The 22,277-nt window shown below is 44.0% G+C and overlaps 1 protein-coding gene across 4 annotated transcripts in view; it reads right to left on the bottom strand.

Moving 5' to 3' along the window:
- Positions 1-22,277, bottom strand: part of CCDC141 (coiled-coil domain containing 141) — a 177,033-nt gene that overhangs the window by 50,210 nt on the left and 104,546 nt on the right. For all 4 annotated transcript variants that reach the window (XM_079782191.1, XM_079782193.1, XM_079782192.1 and 1 more), the window contains exons 8-10: positions 19,768-19,940; positions 3,062-3,206; positions 1,306-1,425 (exon numbers count right to left, since the gene is read on the bottom strand). In XM_079782191.1, coding sequence (XP_079638317.1) covers positions 1,306-1,425; positions 3,062-3,206; positions 19,768-19,940 — 438 coding nt within the window. The remainder of the gene's footprint in view (positions 1-1,305; positions 1,426-3,061; positions 3,207-19,767; positions 19,941-22,277) is intronic.

Raw genomic sequence — 22,277 nt, 5'->3', positions numbered from 1 at the left:
TTTTTTGAAATTAACAATAGCTCTAGCAGATTCTTAAAGTAATGTTGTTATGTACAAAATGGCAAGTTTATAGAAATTGTTTACTCATTTTTTAATTTATAAAAATGATATCAATTACACAGTCTTGTTTGAATTGCTATGTAGAAGGATTTTTAAACAAGTGTAGGGAAGTATTAGATATGGGGTCTAAAAAGCCTAAAGAGTCTGTGAATTTGACTTGCTTAGGGTCGCTCTTCTGTGTTTTGAGTGCAGTTTGTGGCATGTGGGATCTAACCACTGATGATATGAATGAGTAAGTATTGTAGGCATTACAGATACAATTGCCATAGAAAGCTACATAAGATTTCATGTGATACCATACTAGGAATCAAGTAAAAATGAAAGAAAAAGCTTCATTCTCATTTGCAGCAAGAAGGGATGGCTTCCCTACTTGTGTTTAATATGCTTCCCAAGTACTCCACTGAATGATGGTGATTTTAATATACGAGTGCTGCTTCCAGACGGCACTTGGGGAAGGAGGAAGCAGGGGTTCAGCCCTAAACCCACAGAGTTTCTTCCTTAATTCTAAAAATTTTGGAATATAAATATGAATTCAGACATACATTTTATTTTAAACATTCTAAATAATGAATTACAAACACTTCATTTAACAAATGGGCTTGTGGGTGCGGGGTGCCTCTGTGAAAGGAGGCTATGCTGCCGAGGACTGATGGGGAGGCACAGCCACCCCTGCTGACTTGGGATGCCAGGGCCACACGTGACTCACTTTCCTAAACACCTGGGGCAGGTCTGGAGCTACTAACAGGAATGTTTGAACCTAAGTCCCATGGGAAAGGGGGGAAAGGGAGTTAGAGAAGGTGCTAGGAAGAGGAGGGCAATTTCTGTCTCCTAAGGCTTAGTGTGCAGGTAAGATTTGCCTCCTGGAATCTTGTATTAACACATATGGCTTCTGGTAATTTTCTTTTGTAACTTACTCTACTAGAGAGTCACAAATAGTCTTATAAATCCACTCTCCCTGCCTCCTCTGGACCCTCAAAAGGAGTTTCTAACATCTTTCAGGCCAGGAAAAGGGGCTAAATGAGTGTTTAATACCAGGCTAGAATGCTGAGCTTCAATGAGCTCAAACTCCCTAGTAAGTGCATGTTTAAAGATACACTTAAGAGTAGGAGTTTTTAAGTCATTATTAACCACAATATTAATTTAGAATTGCAGCCCTCATGAGAACTAGGAGTTTTATAGCTACCAGATATAAAGAAATCATCTTTATAAAACCATAACCATGATAATGATTCTCCTTGTATTTACCTTAGCTTGGATATCTAGTTCCAAATATTTACGCAAAATCTTCTCTGACTCAGAAAGGCTGGAACCAACATCCATGGCATTGGAAAGTACTAGACTGATTTCCTGAATTGACATTTCCACCTATAGGAAAAAAGAACATATTGTAGCCTTGTTAACATGTATTTGCATATGCATAGAGAAGGTAAATATTACCCTACACATTCCCATTATACTTTAATGTAAATCAACATTAAGCTAAAATAGTTTTAAATATTTTAGAATTTCATATTTAAATTAGTAATGCTGCTCTTCATATGAGGTAATGCTGCTGACCCACCAATAGAGGGTGTATGTTTTAAAATATTTCATTATACTAGTAGCAATGAGATAAAAAGCAATCATCCATGCCCTCTAAGAATTTGTTGTCTGTATTATCTAAACAGGATAATGTACTTGCCAACACATATGCAGAGATGAATGTATCTAGTTAATTAATTCACAAGCACTCATTATAAATTGAATGGTGCTCAATTTACTGGCACATTTTGAGGTAGAGGTCTACAGCGTGGGTATTAGATCATATTACAGGTTACTATTTTTAGGGGGCTGGGGGATCCTGAGGCAGCACCAAACCTTGTCAACGTGATAATAAAACAGGAACACACTTAGGCGATGTAATTGATGAATGTAAAGACTGTACACATGAATAAAGTGACCTTTAAAGGTTCTATTCCATTCAAGTCACTGCCTTCATGTGGGCTCTCACTGGAGCCCATACTTCCCAGATCAAATGGGTTCTGAACTGGCAGTAAGACAATAGCAACAGCTGTGTGAGTTCCTCGGGTTTTCCATCACCACCAACTTAGCTTGAGTCTCAAGCTCTAGGGAATGTGGCTCCACAGCTGCTGCCGTATTTGGAATCTCCCTGGAACCCCGGCCTCAGAACAAGGCTCAAATTCCCAAGTTTCTGGACCAATAACAGGTGGGGTGACAATTTAAATAGGGACATGGTTAACTAATAATCTCTCCTGTGAAGTCTCCTAATTCTACTTATTTAAGTCAGCCATATAAATCCATTGTATTATATGAAAATATCATAAAAAATTTGAGACATTAATGTCATTGAGATATTATTAGTTTTTGCTATATATTCCACCTACAGGTAAGTAACTTTTTATTTAGTCAAATAGTAGCTGCCTGCTTTCATTCCTCTTTGAAAATAGAAAATAAAATTCTCGCATACCAAGACATTCTATTCACTCAGCAGAAAGGATTTCCAAGTGTGTGCTTATATTCAGAATGACCGTGTCCATTGCACTGGCCTAGTTCAATAAAATACGGTAACGGCAATTTATTCCTGGAACTCCTACAACTCATCATTTTTGTTATGTACCAAATGTCCTCACGTTCTATGGTTCTAGGTTAACTAAAACTTGCGCATATTGGAACCACGCAGCAAGTCATGTAAATCAAGGACACCATCAAAATATGCACATGGTTAGAACTGCTTTTGTGTATACGTGTTCATGGCTGGGTGGCAAGTCAGCTTACATATATAGTTTTGGCATCCTGGGGCAGGGATGGATGATGAGCAACGGTCAATTGCAAATCTATTCTGTTCGATTGTAAAACCTAACACGGACCATGAGAGAAACCTAAGGAGACATCCCCCTATTCTCCCTCAGGCCAGCATGTGCGATTACCACACCATCTATTATCATCAAACAAGGGGTTCATCTAAATAATATTTTAAGGAGGACATATTTTATGAAACTACCTTCCTCAGGTAGCCCTCCACTGAGGCTGCTAACTGTTGTTTCTTGAGAGCAAATTCCTTGTGCGCTGAACACTGTCCAGTCAGATGATCCACTCGTCTCTGGATGCATCCCATCATCTCATGGACGCCGGTCATCACCCGGGAGCTGAGTGGAACAACCAGCTGTTAGTTCATTCCACCCCCATCTAGAAGCCCCAGGGTCAGGGAACATTTGAAAGTAGATTTGCTCTTTCATGAGAGGTACAAGTTGGTAAAAGTTATCAAGCTTCAGGCTTTAGGATAATCAAAATGTAAGTAGTGATGGTCCTAGTACAGAAAAGAACAAAACCAAATTATGTTCCTTTGTTTAAGTCAGTCAGTCCTGAGAAAAGATGAGTTGAGGGTTTTACAACCAGGTCTAATCTTCTCTAAAGGTTTACTTTTCATATTTCTCTGAGAGATTTTAAGGACCTTATGGCAAAAAGCACAGTGTGCTTGCCAAGACTTTTCCTGGGGGTGTTATTTTAAAACTGCATTTACCTAAAGCAGCTCTTTGAATAGAAATGTGGATCAGCCAATTAACAAAACATTGGCTAATCCAATAAGGTAAAATATTGATGTAACACTAAGGAACTTGTTTTCCATGATTATGAATGCTCAAGGCTGCATCCATTAGAAGAAAACCAAGTTATCACCAACAATTAGGAATCTAATGTGCTTGTTCACAAAAAGGAAACCCAGCCTCACGTTGTCATTTCTCACCTGGCCTGGCCTCCTGAGAAACTGGAAAGTGACATGAGAGCTCATAAAATGAAAATGCCTTTAAAACAACACATGAACTTAGAGTTGGACCCCATTTGCTGCGTCTAAAGATAGATCAGCAAGTTTCCTCATCATTTCCAATGTGGGCCTGCCAGCAATGCAGGACAAGCAAAGAACACTGCTGATGGAATGAGCACTCTGTACCTTTTCATCCTATTCCTAAGACAGAGCCTCTCCTACTATGCAAGAAGTTGAAGTCTTTAATTTCCTGTCAGTCATTTCCTTCAAATACTAATAAAGATGAACACGATAACTCTTAAATTTAATTACCCCAAAGTTAAAAAGATCTTGGAATGAGGTACAGATTTCAGAAGTTTTACCTCAAATAATTAATTTATGACTCTGCAAAAATGAATTTAATTAGTAATGAAATGAGGGCAAGGACTGAGAAGTAAAGCAGCATCACAGGAATGGCAATGAGGCTGCTAAAGAAGTGAGAGAATCCAATCCAATGAATATGAGATTCAAGTGCATAATGTGGGTGTCACTGAGTCCCAGAGAAGTTTAATTGGGGGATCTTATTCCTGACACATATAATGTTCCTCAAATATTATACTTAAAACAATCAGTTTGTCTGTTAATAACTCAAAGATAGTGAAGAGTATAATCAAGAAATCAGGAGAGTTTTAGAAATAATTCTTATGATACTTAAGTCCACAAAATTCCATAAAAGCAGTGTACTGGTAATGCTAATCATATTTTAACTAGGTTTTAGACGTTGGGACATTATATGCTAAAAAAGAAAAAGCACTTAAAAGTCCAATTGTCCTTTATCTTATAGGTTTCAAATTTTCTATAGTATATTCAAATCCGGAATGAGAAAGATAAACAGAAAAGTAAATAAGCGCTATGAGAAGACTGTACAGAGAATAAAGTTTGTGAAATAAATGGGTAAACATTTTCTAAACACAATGATTGAGTACTCACTGTGGCAAGTCACCATTTTTAATATTTTGAGCCGTATCTTTTCTAATTCTCATAACTACCCTCTGATCTGGGTATAACTGTCATCTCCATTTTGCAGATGAGCAAACTGAGGAACAGAAAAGCTCGGTAGCTTTCCCAGGTCACAATTAAGTGGCCAAGATGAGATGTGAACCTGCTTACTGGTTTCAGAGTCCACACTCTTTACCACTTCATTGTACCTTTTCTGGGGCTGTTACACATGGTAGAAGGGTGAGGGTATTCTTCCTTTCAAATTTCACTTTCCCTGCGGTTGAGTGTTGCTGGAAAGAGGCTGGCATGTTTTGAAATTGGCTAGCTTCTCTCAGACTGTAGTTTTCAAAGTAGCCACTAGAGGGGCACGGTACCAGCACAGAGAAAGGAAACGGGGAAATAAAACAAAACCAAGCATTCCTTCGGTAAAAATAATGCTCTTTAGCAACTTACAATTTGAATTTTGATAAATCAAATCGGGTATCTCTCCCTCTATCTTTGGAAGGACTATCCATTCTTGATTTTTCAATGACCCAGGAGATGTGGTCTCATTATGTGGTGATTTGTGCCTCATCGGGTGTATCAATCGCATTGTAAATTCTTTACAGGAAAGGACAGCATTCTTTTTCATCCACATACTAGAGGCCCGGTGCATGAAATTCATGCACTGGTGGGGGGTGTCCTTCAGCTCAACCTGCACCCTCTCCAATCTTGGACCCCTCGGGGGATGTCCGACTGCCTGTTTAAAAACAGGCAGTCGGACATCCCTTTCACAATCCGGGACTGCTGGCTCCCAACTGCTCGCCTGCCTGCCTGATTACCACTAACTGCTTCTGCCTGCCAGCCTGATCACCCCCTAACCACTCCCCTGCCAGCCTGATCTATACCTAAGTGTTCCCCTGCCAGCCTGATCATCCCCAACTGCCCTCCCCTGAAAGCCCGGTCACCCCCAAATGCGCTCCCCTGCTCCCAGCCAGGACCTGGGCAAGTGGCCTGGGAGACTGTGCACCTCCCCCCACCCCCACGATCTGCTCCCAGCTGGGACCTAGGTCTCAGCTGGGAGCAGATCATGTGGGGGTGTGTGCCATCTCCCAGGCCACTGCCGGGGTCTCAGTTGGAAGCAGATCCGCCTGGGGTGCGTGCCATATCCCAGGCCACTGCCCGGGTTGCGGCTGGGAGATCAGGCGGGGGAGTGTGTGCCTTCTCCCAGGCCACTGCCTGGGTCGCAGCTGGGAGAAGATCACGCCAGGGGATGTGTGCCTTCTCCCAAGCCACTACCTGGGTCTCAGTTGGGAGCAGATCACGCCCGGGGTGCATGCCATCTCCCAAGCCACTGCCCGTGTCACGGCTGGGAGATCACGCCAGGGGGTGTGCGCTGTCTCCCAGGCCACTGCCCAGGTTGCGGCTGGGAGAAGATCACGCTGGGGGATGTGTGACTTCTCCCAGGCCACTGCCCTGGTCGAGGCTAGGAGCAGATTGGGGGGAAGGAGGGGAGGGGGAGGAGGTGCTTGCAGCCTCCCAAGCCAATGCCCCAGTCACAGCTGAGTGCAGATTGTGGCGGGGGGGGGGGGGGGGGGGGGGGAAGGTACGCGCGGCCTCCCAGGCCACTACCCAGGTTGTGGCTGGGAGAATATCACGCGGGGGGGTGGGGGGTGGGAGGGGGGATGGGGGTGTGCGCCTTCTCCCAGGCCACTGCCCAGGTCGCGGCTGGGAGATCACGCGGGGGGTGTGTGCGCTGTCTCCCAGGCCACTGCCCGGGTCGCGGCTGGGAGATCACGCGGGGCGGGGGTGTGCGCCATCTCCCAGGCCACTGCCGGGTCGCGGCTGGGAGATCACGCGGGGGGCGGGGGGGGGGGGTGTGTGCACGCCGTCTCCCAGGCCACTGCCTGGGTCGCGGCTGGCTGGGAGATCACGCGGGGCGGGGTGTGCGCGCAGTATCCCAGGCCACTGCCCGGGTCGCAGCTGGCTGGGAGATCTTGCGGGGCGGGGTGTGCGCGCCCTCTCCCAGGCCACTGCCCGGGTCGCGGCTGGGAGATCATGCGGGGCGGGGTGTGCGCGCCCTCTCCCAGGCCACTTCCCGGGTCGCGGCTGGCTGGGAGATCACACGGGGGTGTGTGTGTGGGGGGGGGGGTGCGCGCCATCTCCCAGGCCACTGCCCGGGTCGCGGCTGGCTGGGAGATCTTGCGGGGCGGGGTGTGCGCGCCGTCTCCCAGGCCACTGCCCGGGTCGCAGCTGGGAGATCACGCGGGGGTGTGTGTGTGGGGGGGGGGGTGCGCGCCATCTCCCAGGCCACTGCCCGGGTCGCGGCTGGCTGGGAGATCTTGCGGGGCGGGGTGTGCGCGCCATCTCCCAGGCCACTGCCCGGGTCGCGGCTGGCTGGGAGATCATGCGGGGCGGGGTGTGCGCGCCGTCTCCCAGGCCACTGCCCGGGTCGCAGCTGGGAGATCACGCGGGGGTGTGTGCGCGCCGTCTCCCAGGCCACTGCCTGGGTCGCAGCTGGGAGATCACGCGGGGGTGTGTGCGCGCCGTCTCCCAGGCCACTGCCTGGGTCGCAGCTGGCTGGAAGATCATGTGGGGCAGGGTGATAGCGCCTTCTCCCAGGCCACTGCCCTGGTCGCGGCTGGGAGATCATAGGGGGCGGGTGCGCGCCGTCTCCCAGGCCACTGCCCAGGTCGCGGCTGGGAGATCACGCGGGAGGTGTGCGCGCCGTCTCCCAGTCCACTGCCCGGGTCGTGGCTGGCTGGGAGATCATGTGGGGCGGGGTGATAGCGCCTTCTCCCAGGCCACTGCCCGGGTCACAGCTGGGAGATCACGCGGGGGGTGGGGGGGAGGGGTGTGCTCGCCGTCTCCCAGGCCACTACCCAAGTCGAAGATCACACGGGGCGGGGGTTTCCTTCTCCCAGCCCACTGCCCGGCTCTCGGCTGGGAGCAGATCACACGGGGGTTGTTCGCAGTCTCCCAGGCTACTGCCAGGTCGCGGCTGGGAGCGATGTGGGGGTGGCGGGGAGGAAGCGGCGGCAGCCCTCCAGGCCAACGGCCAGGGCCGAGGCTGGGAGCAGATCAGCCAAGGGTATTCGGGATCCTCCCAGGCCAACAGCCCCAGTCGCATGCTGCCTGCTCTCAGCGGTAGCCCTCTCTGGGACTGGGGGACTTTGGTGGGCCTGAGAGCACTGGGCGCCGCCATCTTGTGGCCATGGGCGCCGCCATTTTTGTCGCGGAGTGATGGTTAATTTGCATATTACTCTATTATTATATAGGATCTCTGCAGCCCTGAGCACACAGCCTTGTAAGTAGTAGGTTAATAAATGTTTTGAAATGAAATAAAATACACTTTGATCAATATTTGAGGGAAGAGAAAACAGATTTAAGGAACAAGAACACATGTATAGTCACTATATAAAAAATGCCACTAATAACCATTTTCAAACAATGACGACTTTGCCCTTTGCCCACTTACAGAAGCTTTCGGCTATCCGAAGACTGCCCAATTTCTTCCTTGATGGTTTAGCATTTATAGTTAGGTGGACTGGTACTTCCTTCCTTGATTTCAGGGATGAAGAACCGTTTTCTGCCAAGGTCCATTTGGATATTTATAACATCATTGGCGGGCCATGCAAAATTATCAACTTAAAAATTAGCCTTCTGTATTTGGTCAAACATTTAACTAATTCACCCCTGATGCCTTGTCAAGGCCAGACCAAATGATTTTGTGGGCCTTATACAGCTCGTGGGCCGGACACCCCTGCTATTGGAAACCTTAGGGTCAGACTGAATCACCTTGGTTCTCTGTGCATTACTGCCTGTCCACTGTGTACACCACTCTTACTTGGGGCTTAGTATGAGAAATTCCCCATTGTCTTGCTTGTCCTAGCCAGCTCCTATTTTCTTCTTTAATTCCTCAGCTAGATCATCTCTGTCTGTTCTGGCATTAATCTCTTCCCTCTCCCTGAGTCCCAGCTGGAATATACTAGTATCTGTCACACTCCTAACCCCAGGGCCACCCCCGCCTTGTGCCTTCTTAGTGAAAACCTAATCTGCAGGTTATAACCTGCCCCAATTCCATCATGTTTAGTTAAAAACTTTATACACTGATCCCACACTTTTCCTTTGAACATTCCAAACATTTTAAAACATGTATAGCAGGCACGTCGGTGATGTTCTCAGAGCCTGTAAAGCAGATGGTTTCATCAAAGGGCGAATATGACCTCACTCTGCCAGCAATTCTTACATGAGCTGAAAATAAATGAATAGATTTCCACCAGTCACCAAGGAACAATCCTGTGAAATAAAAGATGGGATAAGAACTAAGAGCAAGTGACAGAAACTTGTTGAAAGAAGGGTCCTGTCACTTTGTTCTGATTTGGGAGCAGTGTGGCTGCCTCTTTGGGTGGGAGAGCGGCTGACAGTAGACTAGACGTCCAGGTCTAAGGATCTATGGCTCTGTGATTTCACTGGAAATACTGGCTGATCTTTGAGCTTTCACTACAAGAATGGAGTAGATGGTACCTGTCTGTCTGAGTACGGGGTTCATCAGATTATTCCCGATGTTGATTTTGACTTCTGCAAGCATCACAGATACTCAGAAATAACAGACTGGGGGTTTTTCAGACATTTGTTAGAAACTCCATCATGGGAACTTTTTCTCCCTTGTTCATTGAGGCAGTAGAGGAGAGGGGAGAGGGAAGAAAAATGATTGATTTTTTTTCCCACCAAAGAACAGAGACATATTGACTTCTGGCTCAAATAGACTATTCTATTTGCTGTATGGAAGCAGTTGCACTGTCTTTGCGTCTGTCACAAATAGCGATTGGGGGAGGGGAGCAAATCCCAATGTTAATGTGTTCTAATGACTCTTTCCGGAGGACAGCACGTTGCTTCTAAACCTTTCATAAATTACCATTGGCAGCCCATCTGGATGAGGAGCTGAACCAGATGGTAAGCGCTTGACAGCTCACTCTCTCTCATCAGAAGGAATCAGCTGATCACATTTTTCTTCTTGTCCATGGACAAATTATACTTTGAAAATGGAAAAAAAAAATATCTTCCTTAGCTTTTAGCTCACTGCTTCTCTTGGCAGGGACCCAAACAGTGTCCCCTCATGTTTATAATTTTCTGTATTTTGGAGGAAACAACCGTCATCCTCTAGTTCTCATATCTACTTTAAAAAAGTGCCATTTGTTCTGTAGAAGTGAAATGTCTGTTTTCCCTTTTTTTTCTGACTTAAGTTATACATATTGAGAATTCCTCCCTACTGAGCAAATCTCTCTCTCTCTCTCTCTCTCTCTCTCTCTCTCTCTCTCTCTTTAATATACACATAACAATAAAGAAACTGAAAGCAGTGAGTGGGGCTGAAGCTACAGCATGCCTGGTTCTGGCACAGATGCCTGCAGCGATGTCGACAAGAGGCCACAGAGACCTACAGGAAGGCTACCATATCTTGGATTCTACCTGAAATAAGTAGCAGGGATGGGATTCTCCATCCTTGTAAAAGGAGGTTGAAAAATGTTGTAGTTGAATGAGCAAAGAAATCAGATACAGAGGGGCAGTCAGGAGCCACCTCTTGATCCCCCCCGTGGTTTTCAGAAACACATCTCTGAGAGCCAGTGTCTCAGTGGGAGCTAATGGGATGCCAATCAAACAACAGAAGACTGCGTCTGGACTGGGACCCTATGAGTTCAGGTGGAAGTCACTGCAAAGCTGTTAAGGATGAAAGAACAAAAAGGAGAGAACAAAATCAAGGAAAATAAAGCCAAAACAACAACAACAAAAACAAAACAAAACACGTCCCACTCCAGATGAGAGTACAATCTAAAATTTCAGGACATATGAGAAAAAGACATCCTAAGAAAAGCCACTAACCAATTGAGAAATAAATGCACTCTATCTGAAATGAAAATAAGTAGAACAACCTGAAAATGACATTACCACAAATACAACTGAGATCATCAGAGAGATAAAAGAAAACCCAACACCCATAATAACAGAACAAGAAACTCTGAAACAAAAACAGTCAGAAATAAACACAATATTGGATATGAAACAAATGAGTTAGAAATCCTGAAAATGAAAAAAAAAAATGTAGTTATGAAAACTAAAAAAAAAAAAAATCACTGAATGAAAACAAAGGGGGAATTATAACAAAAGAGAAAGTTAGTCGGAGGGATTCACAGAACGCAGCATGAAGAGCTAAAGGAAAGAGAAACACGAAGGCGTTCGAAGACTGAGGGGCTCCAACACGCCTGGAGCCCGGGAGAAGGGAAGGCACAGCAGAGAGTCAGTATTCTAAGACATAAGGGCTAACCACGTCCCATGCTTGATGACATAAATCCTCAGATACAAAGGGCACAGCAAGAACTAAACAGGCAAATATTCTCATTTGAGATAATTGGGAAAATATAAAAATAGATTTGAATGCAGCTCCTTCCAAACAGTTCCTCTTTTTGCCATCCTTCCCTGCCTCTCCCCTCTGGAGTCAGTGTGATGCCAGATGCACAACTTGGATCTGACTTTCACTCACTTCCCCTTATGTTGTGAGGATTCTCTCTGTCTTTGAATATTCCTCAAAAAACACTGTTTTGATATGGGCTTAGAATATTTCATGATGTGCTTGCCCTTAATATACTAAAACATTTCCCTATTTTCTGAAAATGTTTAGGTGGTTTTTGAGCCACACTATTGGAATATATGAGCATTATATTCATAAACATGTGACTCATCCATCTCTCTCTCTCTCTCTCTCTCTCTCTCTCTCTCTCTCTCTCTCTCCCCCCACCCCTCTCTCTCTCTCTCTCTCTCTCTCCCTCTCTCTCATATTCTCTTCTCCTCGAACCCTCTAGTCTGAGACCACTCCTTCGCAGAGACCCAAGGCAGATATTTCTGTCCTGCCCCTTTAGCCAGGCCTCCTCTGCCGAAACCATAATTCCAGACCTTCTTACTCTGGGGTCCTGGCTACTTCACATCACACCATCACCTTCATAAATGAATAAGTTCATTTTGCAATGTGGGGCTCCTAGATATTTTACAAGAACCTAATCTAGTTACTCCTAGATTTAATGGAAAAGGTGAACTTTGGATGCCTTTCATACTAAGAGAGCCAGAATTCTGAAAGCCTGGACAATGTTACCAGGCCCAGATTGCAGTGATGACATTTACTCAACCTCTGAAGAGAATAACTTAATATAGACATGAAAATATTGGAAAGTGGCTGAGTTAACACTGTCATAAGAACTTTGTAATTTCCTAAATTTCAGTATGTGACATTTACCATCTAAATGCATCATCATCAAACTTTTTTAAAAACAGCTATTTTAAGTTCTTAAATGCTCAGCGGGATTCCTATAAAATGCAACTATAAATGACTCTGTTACGCAAAGGAAACTTCTGCTTTTGTTTCTTTGTTTAGTTTTTTAGAGGATGGAGAATGTCTTTGTTTGTTTTCCACTTAAGATCTTTAAAAATATTTTTACTGTGATAGAGGCTTTCCTTTGATGCCATACCAAGTCCCTTGACATTTCAAATCAAGTCACCTAATATGTAAATGCTAAGACGAGGAACGTAAGAGAAGTTTCCCGAGTGGTTTCAGCCTGCAAAGTGGTTCATGGTCTGGATAAGGAAAGGATACCATCACAGGTCAAACAACTAAGAAATGATTCAAACGTTGCAGAATGAAAAGTGAAGCCATGAGACAGCTGACCAACACAAAGGAACTAAGAAAGCATTGTGTGGTACTCGATTGTGCTCATCTTGGCTGGAGGGTGTAGACCCTCTCCCCATCTTAGACTATGAAACTCAACAATGGCCCTCAAATCTCAGTCCTTCACTTATCCTGTCCTGATCAGGTTAAGGATGGAAGAACTTAGCTGCTTTCGGTTAAGGATGAAAGAACAAAGAGGAGAGAACAAAACCAAGGAAAATAAAGCCAAAAACAAACAAAACACTTTGTGTGGGAATGTGTCTCCCTTCTCTAAAAAAGGCATCGCCAGCACCCACTGTCCCCATGACTTGCTCATGCCTGGAGCACACTCCCTTGATGTAGCTATTATTCCCTGACTGGCTGTTAGTAAGGTTCTGGAGACTCGGCTCCAGGTTGGTATATGTATTTGACTGCCCTTGAAGACTGGTGCCGGTCATATTAGATGCTTACACACACACGCGAAGAATTTTCAAATAAACTGAAAGAAACAAAATCTTTGGAAGGCGAAACTTAACTTGAAACTAGAAGATAGATGGAGTACGTACATTTCAATCACACTAGAATAAAAAAAGAATCCATATTCCCTAAGTGGTCAGGATCCCTGAAAGGAATAAACAGAGAACTAGCAGCCTAATTAGCATAGTGATTCAGACCTGCAGTCAAGGCCTCTACCTCTTACTGCCAGGTGACAGGTAGTAGGGCAAGTTACCACACGGCTCTGTGCCCTAGAGTCCTCATCGGCAAAGCAGGGACAATAATCACAGTGGTGCTGATACCACAGGGCGGTTTTGAGGATTTAATTTGTTAATGGCTAGAAAGTACTCACGTGTTTGCCACTCTTGCTAATCGTCATTTGAATTCTCACTTCCACCTAACTCTTTGACCCAGCCTTCACTCCACCCCCTTGTCCCCACTCCTCCAGCCACCTCGTCCTTTCTGTTACACCTTGGCTGTTGCTCTGCCAGGTTTGCTCACGCCCAGCTATCTGCACGGTAGCTCCTCTAAAGAATCCTTCCCTGACCAGTGTCCAAGTGGTCCCCTCCCCACAGGCACTCTCTGTCCCAGTTCACTTTTATATTTTTTCATAGTACTGGCTGTGTAAGAGCATCTTATTTATTGATTTATTTGTTAGCTGGCTGCTTCTTCCTACCAGAATATAAGCAGCGTGAGGACAGACACTTTGTCATACGTCATACCTGGGAGCACTGATTTACAAAAGATGCTCAATAATATTTTTGGAATAAGCAAATAGAACATATTGTGTCTAAGTTCATAATCATCCACACTATCAACCAAGGGAAGTAGTGGGAACCAACATAGATGATAATTGTGGAAAGAGAAAGCAAAATCCCAATTACTAGTAAGTCCTGTTTTTATTTCTCTGTAAAATATGGAAGTATGAAGACTTAACATTAAGAAAGTAACCCTAAATGCTAGATCAAAACAGACACTTAAAAGTTATACCAAAACAAAATATTCCACAAGGATGAGGTATGTTATATACTTTGTAGACAAAATAAAGTGGTTCTATGAAAAGTAACCTCACAGGGTCAGCTGAACATAAATTCCTAACTGGGCAGGTTGTGGTGGGTAGTCACACCCAAGCATCTAACTTCTTTAGTAAAAGGTTTATGTTGGCCTTAAGCCGTGTCATTGTTTCTGCGCATCTAGGTTAACACACATTTGAGATGCCTCTTTTCAGACCCCTCCTTCTAATTTGTGAGCCACCCTTTCAGACCCCGTGTTCTAAGACATTACCACCCTCAAGAGAGCACATAATCTTAACCAATCTGTAATCCACCCCCTGCCTTGCTCTCTCCCACCTTCAAGCAATCTTCTTTAAGTTCCCTCCTTAATTTCAAGTGCATAAAAGAAACTGCAAACTTTTATTCTCCAGGAGCATTTGAGATCTTGCTCCCCAGCATATGTCACCAGTTTGGCTCAAATAAACTCATAAAAATTTTCTACAACAAGCAGGTCGAACTTGCGGCCCACGGGACGCATGCCTTCTTTATTTGGCCCGTGTTAGCCTTTGAGTTGGACATGCTTGTTCTACATGTTTGGATGTTCTTGGGTTGACAGCTTAAATTCACCACCACAAGGCAGGATGAAAAATGGCACAGTCTTTTCTGCAGGGATAGAAATTGAGTCCATACTGAAGCAAGTTTACTTGTAAATCTTCAGTTAGCTTTAGTACACAGAAACAGGCAAGGGAATAAATACTTCACCAGGTGGCCTGGTTTTGCTGGGTGTTGGCATGTCTTGAGTTCTGAGGTGGAAGTTACACTAACAAAAAGGTCCCTCATTTTGTCCAATCATGGAAAACTTCACTCTCACAGAAGGCCTCTGAACCAGCACTTCCAATCGCTACAGCTTCCTGTGGCTTAATAAATGCAGAATTCTGCTTGGTAGCAGGCCACCTATGGTCTATCTTCAGATTCAGTGCTCAAAGGTGATACCAAACGAGGCCTAGGACGAGATGAGGAGGGCCAGAAGCCAGGAGCTTCCAACTCCACTGACAGTCTAAGTTTGACCATTACCACCTAGTATTATAGGTAACTTGCATCCTAACTAAGAGCAAAGGAATGCATGAAAATGCCTTTCAAAGTAAAGGGTATTTGGATTGGGACAGATATACCTGCAAAGATTACAAACTATTTAAGGACTCAGAATTATCACCAGACTAGTGACCCTGTGCATGGATTAGTGCACATTGAAAGGAAATTAATTAGAAGCTGGCCAGCGGGGCAGGACTGGGCGAGATGGTCGGACACGCCCTGGAGCCAACCTCCCACGGTCCCTCCCTGGTGTTTGTGGAGTAAGTGGGGTCTCTCTGGTGGGTGGGGGGATTGGATTTGACCTGGTCTGCGGGGATTGGGCCAAAACTGGCTCTCTGACATCCCCCGAGGGGTCCTGGAGCGCGAGAGGGCACTCTGCAAAGTTGCTGTCATACAGGGTGTGGAACGCAAACGCAAGTGTGCAGTAAACCAGATTCGGGGCTGACAGTGCCCCAGCAACAACATAACACACAGCTGAAGGTGGAATCGCGTGGGCCCGTGAGGAATCGGGCTCCCTCCTCTCTGGTTTCGGGGTGCCTCACCTGAGAACCACTGCTGCCAAGTCACTGTAGCTCAGCAGCTCCTGCGTTGAGTGTCTGCCCTCTGGTGGTCAGTGCGTGTCATAACGACTGGTTGGATGGTTGTACATAGCATATTAGCCTTTTATATAGTATATAGATTATAGTGAGGAAATAGAAAAGGCAAAGAAACATTTAAATAACTATTATTTCCCTTGCGAGGCTGCTCCAACTTCAAAGGTGTTTGATTCCAGGATAGGAAAACAGTGTGGATCCATTCCAAATAAGATAGTAATTACAGAGTAAAAATGGCAAAGGTCTCGGATGTACTGGGAGGCCTAATCTCAGATAAATGTGAACTCAGATAAATGAGTCCTGTTTTGTGTTTTTTTTATTAAAAGGGGAAAAAAATCAGATCTAAGGGTCTCTGAAATTCCTTTCTGTCCCAATGCTAAATTCTGCCTTTTATTACATTAAGATAAATATTTGTCCCATTTCAAATATAACCTTCCCCAGCTACTAAAATGAATATGACTTGGTGAAGCTGACTCTATTGGAATCATTTGAAACAACAATGTGACTCAGTATTTATTAGCTTTTAAAGCTCTTTGTATAGAAAGTAAAAAATATAAGTGAACCATTATTTATTGGGCACTCTTTATATGCCAAGAGTGGTGTTATCTCATTTGAATTTAAAAAACAATGCCCTGGCCAGGTGGCTCCCTTGGTTGAAGAGTTGTCCCCTACACCAAAAGGTTGCAGGTTTGAGTCCCAGTCAGGGCACACACCTAGGTTGTGGGTTCAATCCCTGTTTGGGGCACATACAGAAGGCAACTGATCGATGTTTCTCTCTCACATTGATGTTTCTCTCTCTCTCCCCCTCTCTCCCTTCCTCTCTCTCTAAAATCAATAAACATATCCTCAGGTGAGGATAAAAACAAAACACCCAACCCTCTATGAAATGTATAGCTCCATTTTACAGATGAGGAAACTGGGGTTCACAGAAGATAAGTTTAAAAGTCATGACATTGTTTGGGCCCTCAAAATGCATGAAATAGAATTCTTTTGACACCAACTCTTATCCACACCAGTTTTCAAACATCTGGTAATAGGAACCTCCGTATTTTGTGTCTTAGCAGTGTGTCTGTCATTCAAAAGCCTAGGAAGCCACTGTAATGTTCAATATCATGGACTTGGCACTGTTGAAATTGACCTTTATCCCCATTGCCACCAATCAAAACTCCACTTCTCTCCAGCAGTGGCTGCAACTTGAAAACTCCTTCATAGGTTCTGCTTCTTTCCTGTGATGGTGACTCAGGTCAATGGACAGATAAATCATCAGATGCGGAAAGGTAGTAAGTCCCAAATGGAATGCACGGGGTCGAGGTCAGGAGCTGCATGTGGCTCTAGTTTGCAACTGAAATTCTAATGCATTTCAATTTCATTTTTAATGGCTTTCTATTCTACATCTACCTTCTGAATCAAAAATGTCCTCTGCCAAGTAATAATCTTACTTTACCTTCAGTTCTTCCTGTAACAATGGAAATAGTATTTGTTTATAAAATACAATGAAATCTCAGGGCAACCAAGCACCTTGGAACAACTATAGAAGCTCATATATCTAGGACATTGACAGAAACCATACTATGAATTATTTTTTAAATCCAGTTACCTAACCATTAATTAGAGTTTCGTGAAATGGTCCCTAACTATTGCTTTTTCTAGTAAGGCTCAGTCAGCAGCCTGAAGAATAGAACTATAAATGCCTCTTTAAAAAATATATAAATAAATTTAGACTAGAGCAAAGAAGAGGAAAAGAATGAGACCAGCTAAGTAAATATACATGGCCAAAAACAGTCACTAATACCCTACAGAATATAATATAAAAATATAAAATAAGAGTATGTCTCTTATGTCTAAGTATTAAAAATAGAGCATTACTGAGTTGAGCAAACAGGATCAAGTTTAGCAAACAGGATCATAACAAATTATGACCAGCTTTCCAATGTCAGGAGTTAAGCATCAAATTGAATAGGGAATTTCAGTTTCTAGCCAAGAAGCAGTGACTGGATTTACCCTCATGCCTTAACCTTTTGCACTCGGATGTCGAGTGTGACTCGACACGGTTAGCATTAGAATAAAGGAATCGAGAAAAAAGCAAGCGAGTGCAAAGGGTTAAGTGACCAGAAAATAAACAAAATATGTGAACCAATGGTTCTCAGACATTGAACAACAGATAGCACCGGACAGTCATCCCTGAGAGAAGGGAAACGAATGCGGTGGGCTTATACATGGATCAGTTTATTGGCTGGAAGGCAATTTCCAGATCAAAGCTCGGGGAAGTAGAACCCAAACGGAGCCCAGAGGTCTTGCTGAGTTGAGGGAACAGAGATCAGACCTCAGGGAGGCCAAGGCACCTAGAATATCTGGGACACCAAACTACAGACAGATCTCCAGAGATCTGGGGAAGGGGCTTTGGCTACCTCCTGACCTACCCATTGTGAAGAGACTGCCCACGCGCAGGGAAAGCACTATAAGCAAAGAGTAGCCTGAATGGAGAAATAACATCGGTCTGTGCTTCAGACTCACCTGCTGAACTGACATGGGACCATTCCCCAGTTATATCTGGAGACCCCACTACTTAATACAGTCTCACAGGACTCAGATCATGTCCAACATGTACCCTGAGTCCAGGCACAAGTGTCTTTGCCACCTCATAGGGTATCTTCTCATTTATACATTCTGGGAGGCTTCACCGTCAGCAGGGGAGGGGAGGGAATCAGCTCCTGTATCACATTTTTGGGTCAGACATGGACACACTGGGGCTCCTAGGACCAAGTGTACACTTTCCTTGATGCATATGGCACAGAGCTAAAGAAAAGAAGCTTTACCGTCGTAAAACTCCTGCAGTAGCTATAACTGTTGTTAGCTTTCCAAAGGAGAGAACTATTTGCCCTTCTCATAGCCTCAGCTTCTTGGCTACGCCTGGAAGGCCTTGGATCATTTCTGACCTTGGCTTTGTATGGTCCCATAGCAACCACCACAAACCCTGGTTAAATATCTGTCTGGACTCACACTGTCTTCTGGAAGGAAAATTCCCTGAACCCAAACTTACCCAATCAATACTTTTAAAACACGTCTAACACAGAGCAGGACAAAGAAATAGAGTAACTTGACTATATTCCACCTGTCTCCTTGTTCCTCAAATTGAATTTTTTAGTTTCAGAGATTGTGGACATGGAAGATAAAAAACTGGACTTAACCCACTGGCACAAATCTTTTTGTCTCTCTTTCAAAATGTAAGCCCTGCCTTCGTTTCATCCTAGTCAATATCTACACCTTTATTTCTTTATTTCTTTTGTCAGCCAATCCCTGTTCTTCCTCATACTTTCCCATTTCATTCTCTTTGTTTCTCACATTCCTTTTCTCTCCTCATTCCCACTCAAATCTAGACTCACAATGATACACTCACCAAATGTGCTCATAAAAATGACCAGCCCACGCATATTGGTGAAGAGCATGGGGTCTAGGGCCCATTAACATGGATTTAAATTCTGGATCTACCACTAACTGGCTGTGTGACCTTTTGCAAGTTTGTTAGCTTCTCTGTATCTCAGTTACTTGTAAGAGTTGAACGTTGATAGTATGTGCCTTGTAGAGTTGCTATGAGGATTAATGAAGCTCTTGGTACAGTGCCTGGCACATGGTGGGCTCTTGATAAATATGAGCCATTGTTATTATTAACGATGTCTCTTTTCATTTGGGGTTTTTGCTTAGTGAGCTACAAAGCCATTGATGAAAGGGGATTCTGATACTTTAGTTTTTTTCCAGAGAGGAAAAAGGAAACGGTAGATTTCAGGCTCGTGAATTAAAAGAAAAGAAACCCATGGAGGAAAGAAAAAGCAATGAGACCTAATGCCCTGTTTCTTCTTTTGCCCTTTTGTTCTCGTCTCCTCAGAAACTCATAGAGAGAAAGCTTTAGCACCTTCAGGTCCTCAGGCTCAAAATATGGCCTCACTTCTGGCTGAGCAATATTTTGTTCAGAATCACTGCTGACCAAAATCCAGTAGATCCTTCTAAGCCATGTCATAATGTAGCAAAGCATCAGAAGCAGAAAAAAATCATGCAACTTATTTTTTAACAAGTTGTGGAAACTGTGAAAAGGCTTGCTGCAGAGAGGAAGAAATAGCCTTTACTCACCTGCAGGAGTCCACTTGGCTGATTAAGGCTTGTCCCTTTTGCAAAGCATCAGCAGTGCAGCCTTTAATTTCTCCGTGTAATTCCTCATGCCTGGCTGCCAAGACAGGCAGACTTAAACCCTCTGACTTAAGGAGCTTAAGGTAAGCTTCGACTCTTCCAAGTACATCAAACGCCTGCCAAAGAAAGCAAACTTTCATTTTCTGCTTTTCTAGTTTAAAATCTACATTGATGTGTACATGAAATACTAGCGATTAAACCAGCCTGTTTAATTTATTAGTTTAATCAAAACCAAAAACAACAAGTTTAGTCTTGGAAAAGAGCTGTATAGTTTTAAGGCTCCATTTAGAGAAACTGATCACAGCTTAGTTCAGCATACATACGTGTCAACACCTGAAAATCACCAAAATAGTTTACCTTGAGAACGTACCTAGACAACAGTTATAACTGTGTAGAATTTAGAAGGCCATGTTTATTATTTGCACATTCTGAACTGCATATAATAATGGATGAAATATTTTTAAATATTATGCAGACTTTCATAACCTGAATGTCTCTGTAATATCCTTAAAAGAAAATTTCCCAATAAATTGCACTTTCAAACTGAAACACTGCAGGGAAATAGCCAAAAACATACTAATGTGCTTTTGCCCTTGGCTATCCAAGTAGAAGACCTTCTGCCTACTCCATCCATAGACATCCATCTCTCTACAGAGAAGATTAGAATTTGGATCTGAAGCAGTACAAAGATTAAGAGCAAGGTAGTATTTAGCTTCCAGCATACACATAGATTATGCAGAAAGACATATTTTTGCAAACTAAGATATTGTCTTGCGAGAAGATTTTTTAATTCTTTGATTTTCTTCCTTTATTAGCAGATCAGCAAACAAGCATGGGGGATTCAGTTTATAGAATTAACAGAGTAATGTTTCGGGGCATTATGAAAGAGGAGTATATGATAACAAGAAATTAAAAGAAGGCTGTGGTACCATGAGGGAGAGAGAGAAAGAGAGCAGAGTACAGTGGTCTTCATGGGTCTCCTCATAGCCCATCTCTGAACTTGAGCCTGGAGAGCAGGATGAGTTAGGTAAGGTGAAGAAAAGCTGAATAGCAAGGGAGCTCTTGCCATGTTGCCCTCTGGCACTACTGGAGGAAGCCACTGTTCAGGATGCTTCATACCAGTCTGGAGGACCTACCCCAGCCAGCTTGACAGTGCCACTGACAGCTGGGGCGCTGAAGTCCACGCTCCCTGGATTGCTGAGCGGGAAGCCAGTGAGCTCAGCAGGGGCCTACCAGCTGGAATAGGGGGACCTCACAGGAGCAAGGAGAGCAGATGGCCTTGTGAGTCTAGCACCACGGAGAGCTGAGAGAGACCAGAGGAGCCGGCTGGACTGATGGGAGGGACACAGTTTAAGCCAAATGTAGGAGACACAGCTGTGGAGCACCCATGCCTGCCCTGGCCACCACCTTGGGAGTGAATTTTAATGGCAGAATTGGAACTGGAAAAAATTGAATTTACAAATGAAATCTCTCAAATACCGTCGTATTACATATATGTTGATATTCTGTTCTCTCACCAATGTGCTCCTATCTCGTGAATCTGCTCTTTCTGTTCATTACTTAAAATGCTTAAAAATGAAATAATTTCTGCCAGCCAGTGTTGCTCAGTGGTTAAGCATCAACCCATGAACAGGAGGTCAGGGTTCATCCTGGTCAGGGCACATGCCCTGGTTGCAGGCTCAAGCTCCAGTAGGGGGCATGCAGGAGGCAGCCAATCAATGATTCTCTCTCATCATTGATGTTTTTTCTCTCTCCCTCTCTCTGAAATCAATGGAAATATATTTTTAAAATAAAAAAAAATCATTCCCATTTACTTAATAGGTGATAGCAAGTAATAATAATAATTACAGTTTAATGCGAATTACGTGCTCCTTCTATACTGTTTGTTTCCCAATTATTTTCCATCACTTGACAAATAGTTTTTAAAGTCTGCTGAGTTTCAAGCACATTGTCCTTCATAGCCCAGGGAGGGAGCTGGAAATTATCCCCATTATACGACTGGGGAAACTCAGTCCAGAGAGGTTAAATAAATCGCACCAAGTGACGCTTCTACTTAGTGGCAGATTGGTATTTGCAGTCCATTTGTCTGGCCCTGAGGGCCAGCTCTAAAACCAAGGGCTGTGGCAGCACGTGGCAGACTTACTATGGGAGGCTAAGAAAGAAGGGACACTTCCAAGAAGCCTCTTAATATTAGGTTTAAAGGTAGGATTTTAAAACTTACTTCTTATAAATAAGTGTCTACCTTCCCTTCTTACCTGTGAGGAAAGATACAGAGAAAGGTTGAGTGATGTCTCTTAGCTATATAGGACTTTATCTAAAAGAGAAATTGCTTTTACTAAAGAAACTTTGAACGTGACGAATTCTTCCTCATCTAATCCATTTTCCCCCTGCAGGTGGCAACAGAGCCAAGATGCTATTAGAAAAGATGATGTGAATTACTCTCTTGATGGTTC

The sequence above is a fragment of the Cnephaeus nilssonii genome (genome assembly GCF_951640355.1).
Source record: "Cnephaeus nilssonii genome assembly, chromosome: 10".
NCBI classification, from domain to species: Eukaryota; Metazoa; Chordata; class Mammalia; order Chiroptera; family Vespertilionidae; genus Cnephaeus; species Cnephaeus nilssonii.
The sequence above is the reverse complement of the archived record's forward strand: the minus strand, read 5'-3'. Positions and strand labels throughout refer to the sequence as shown.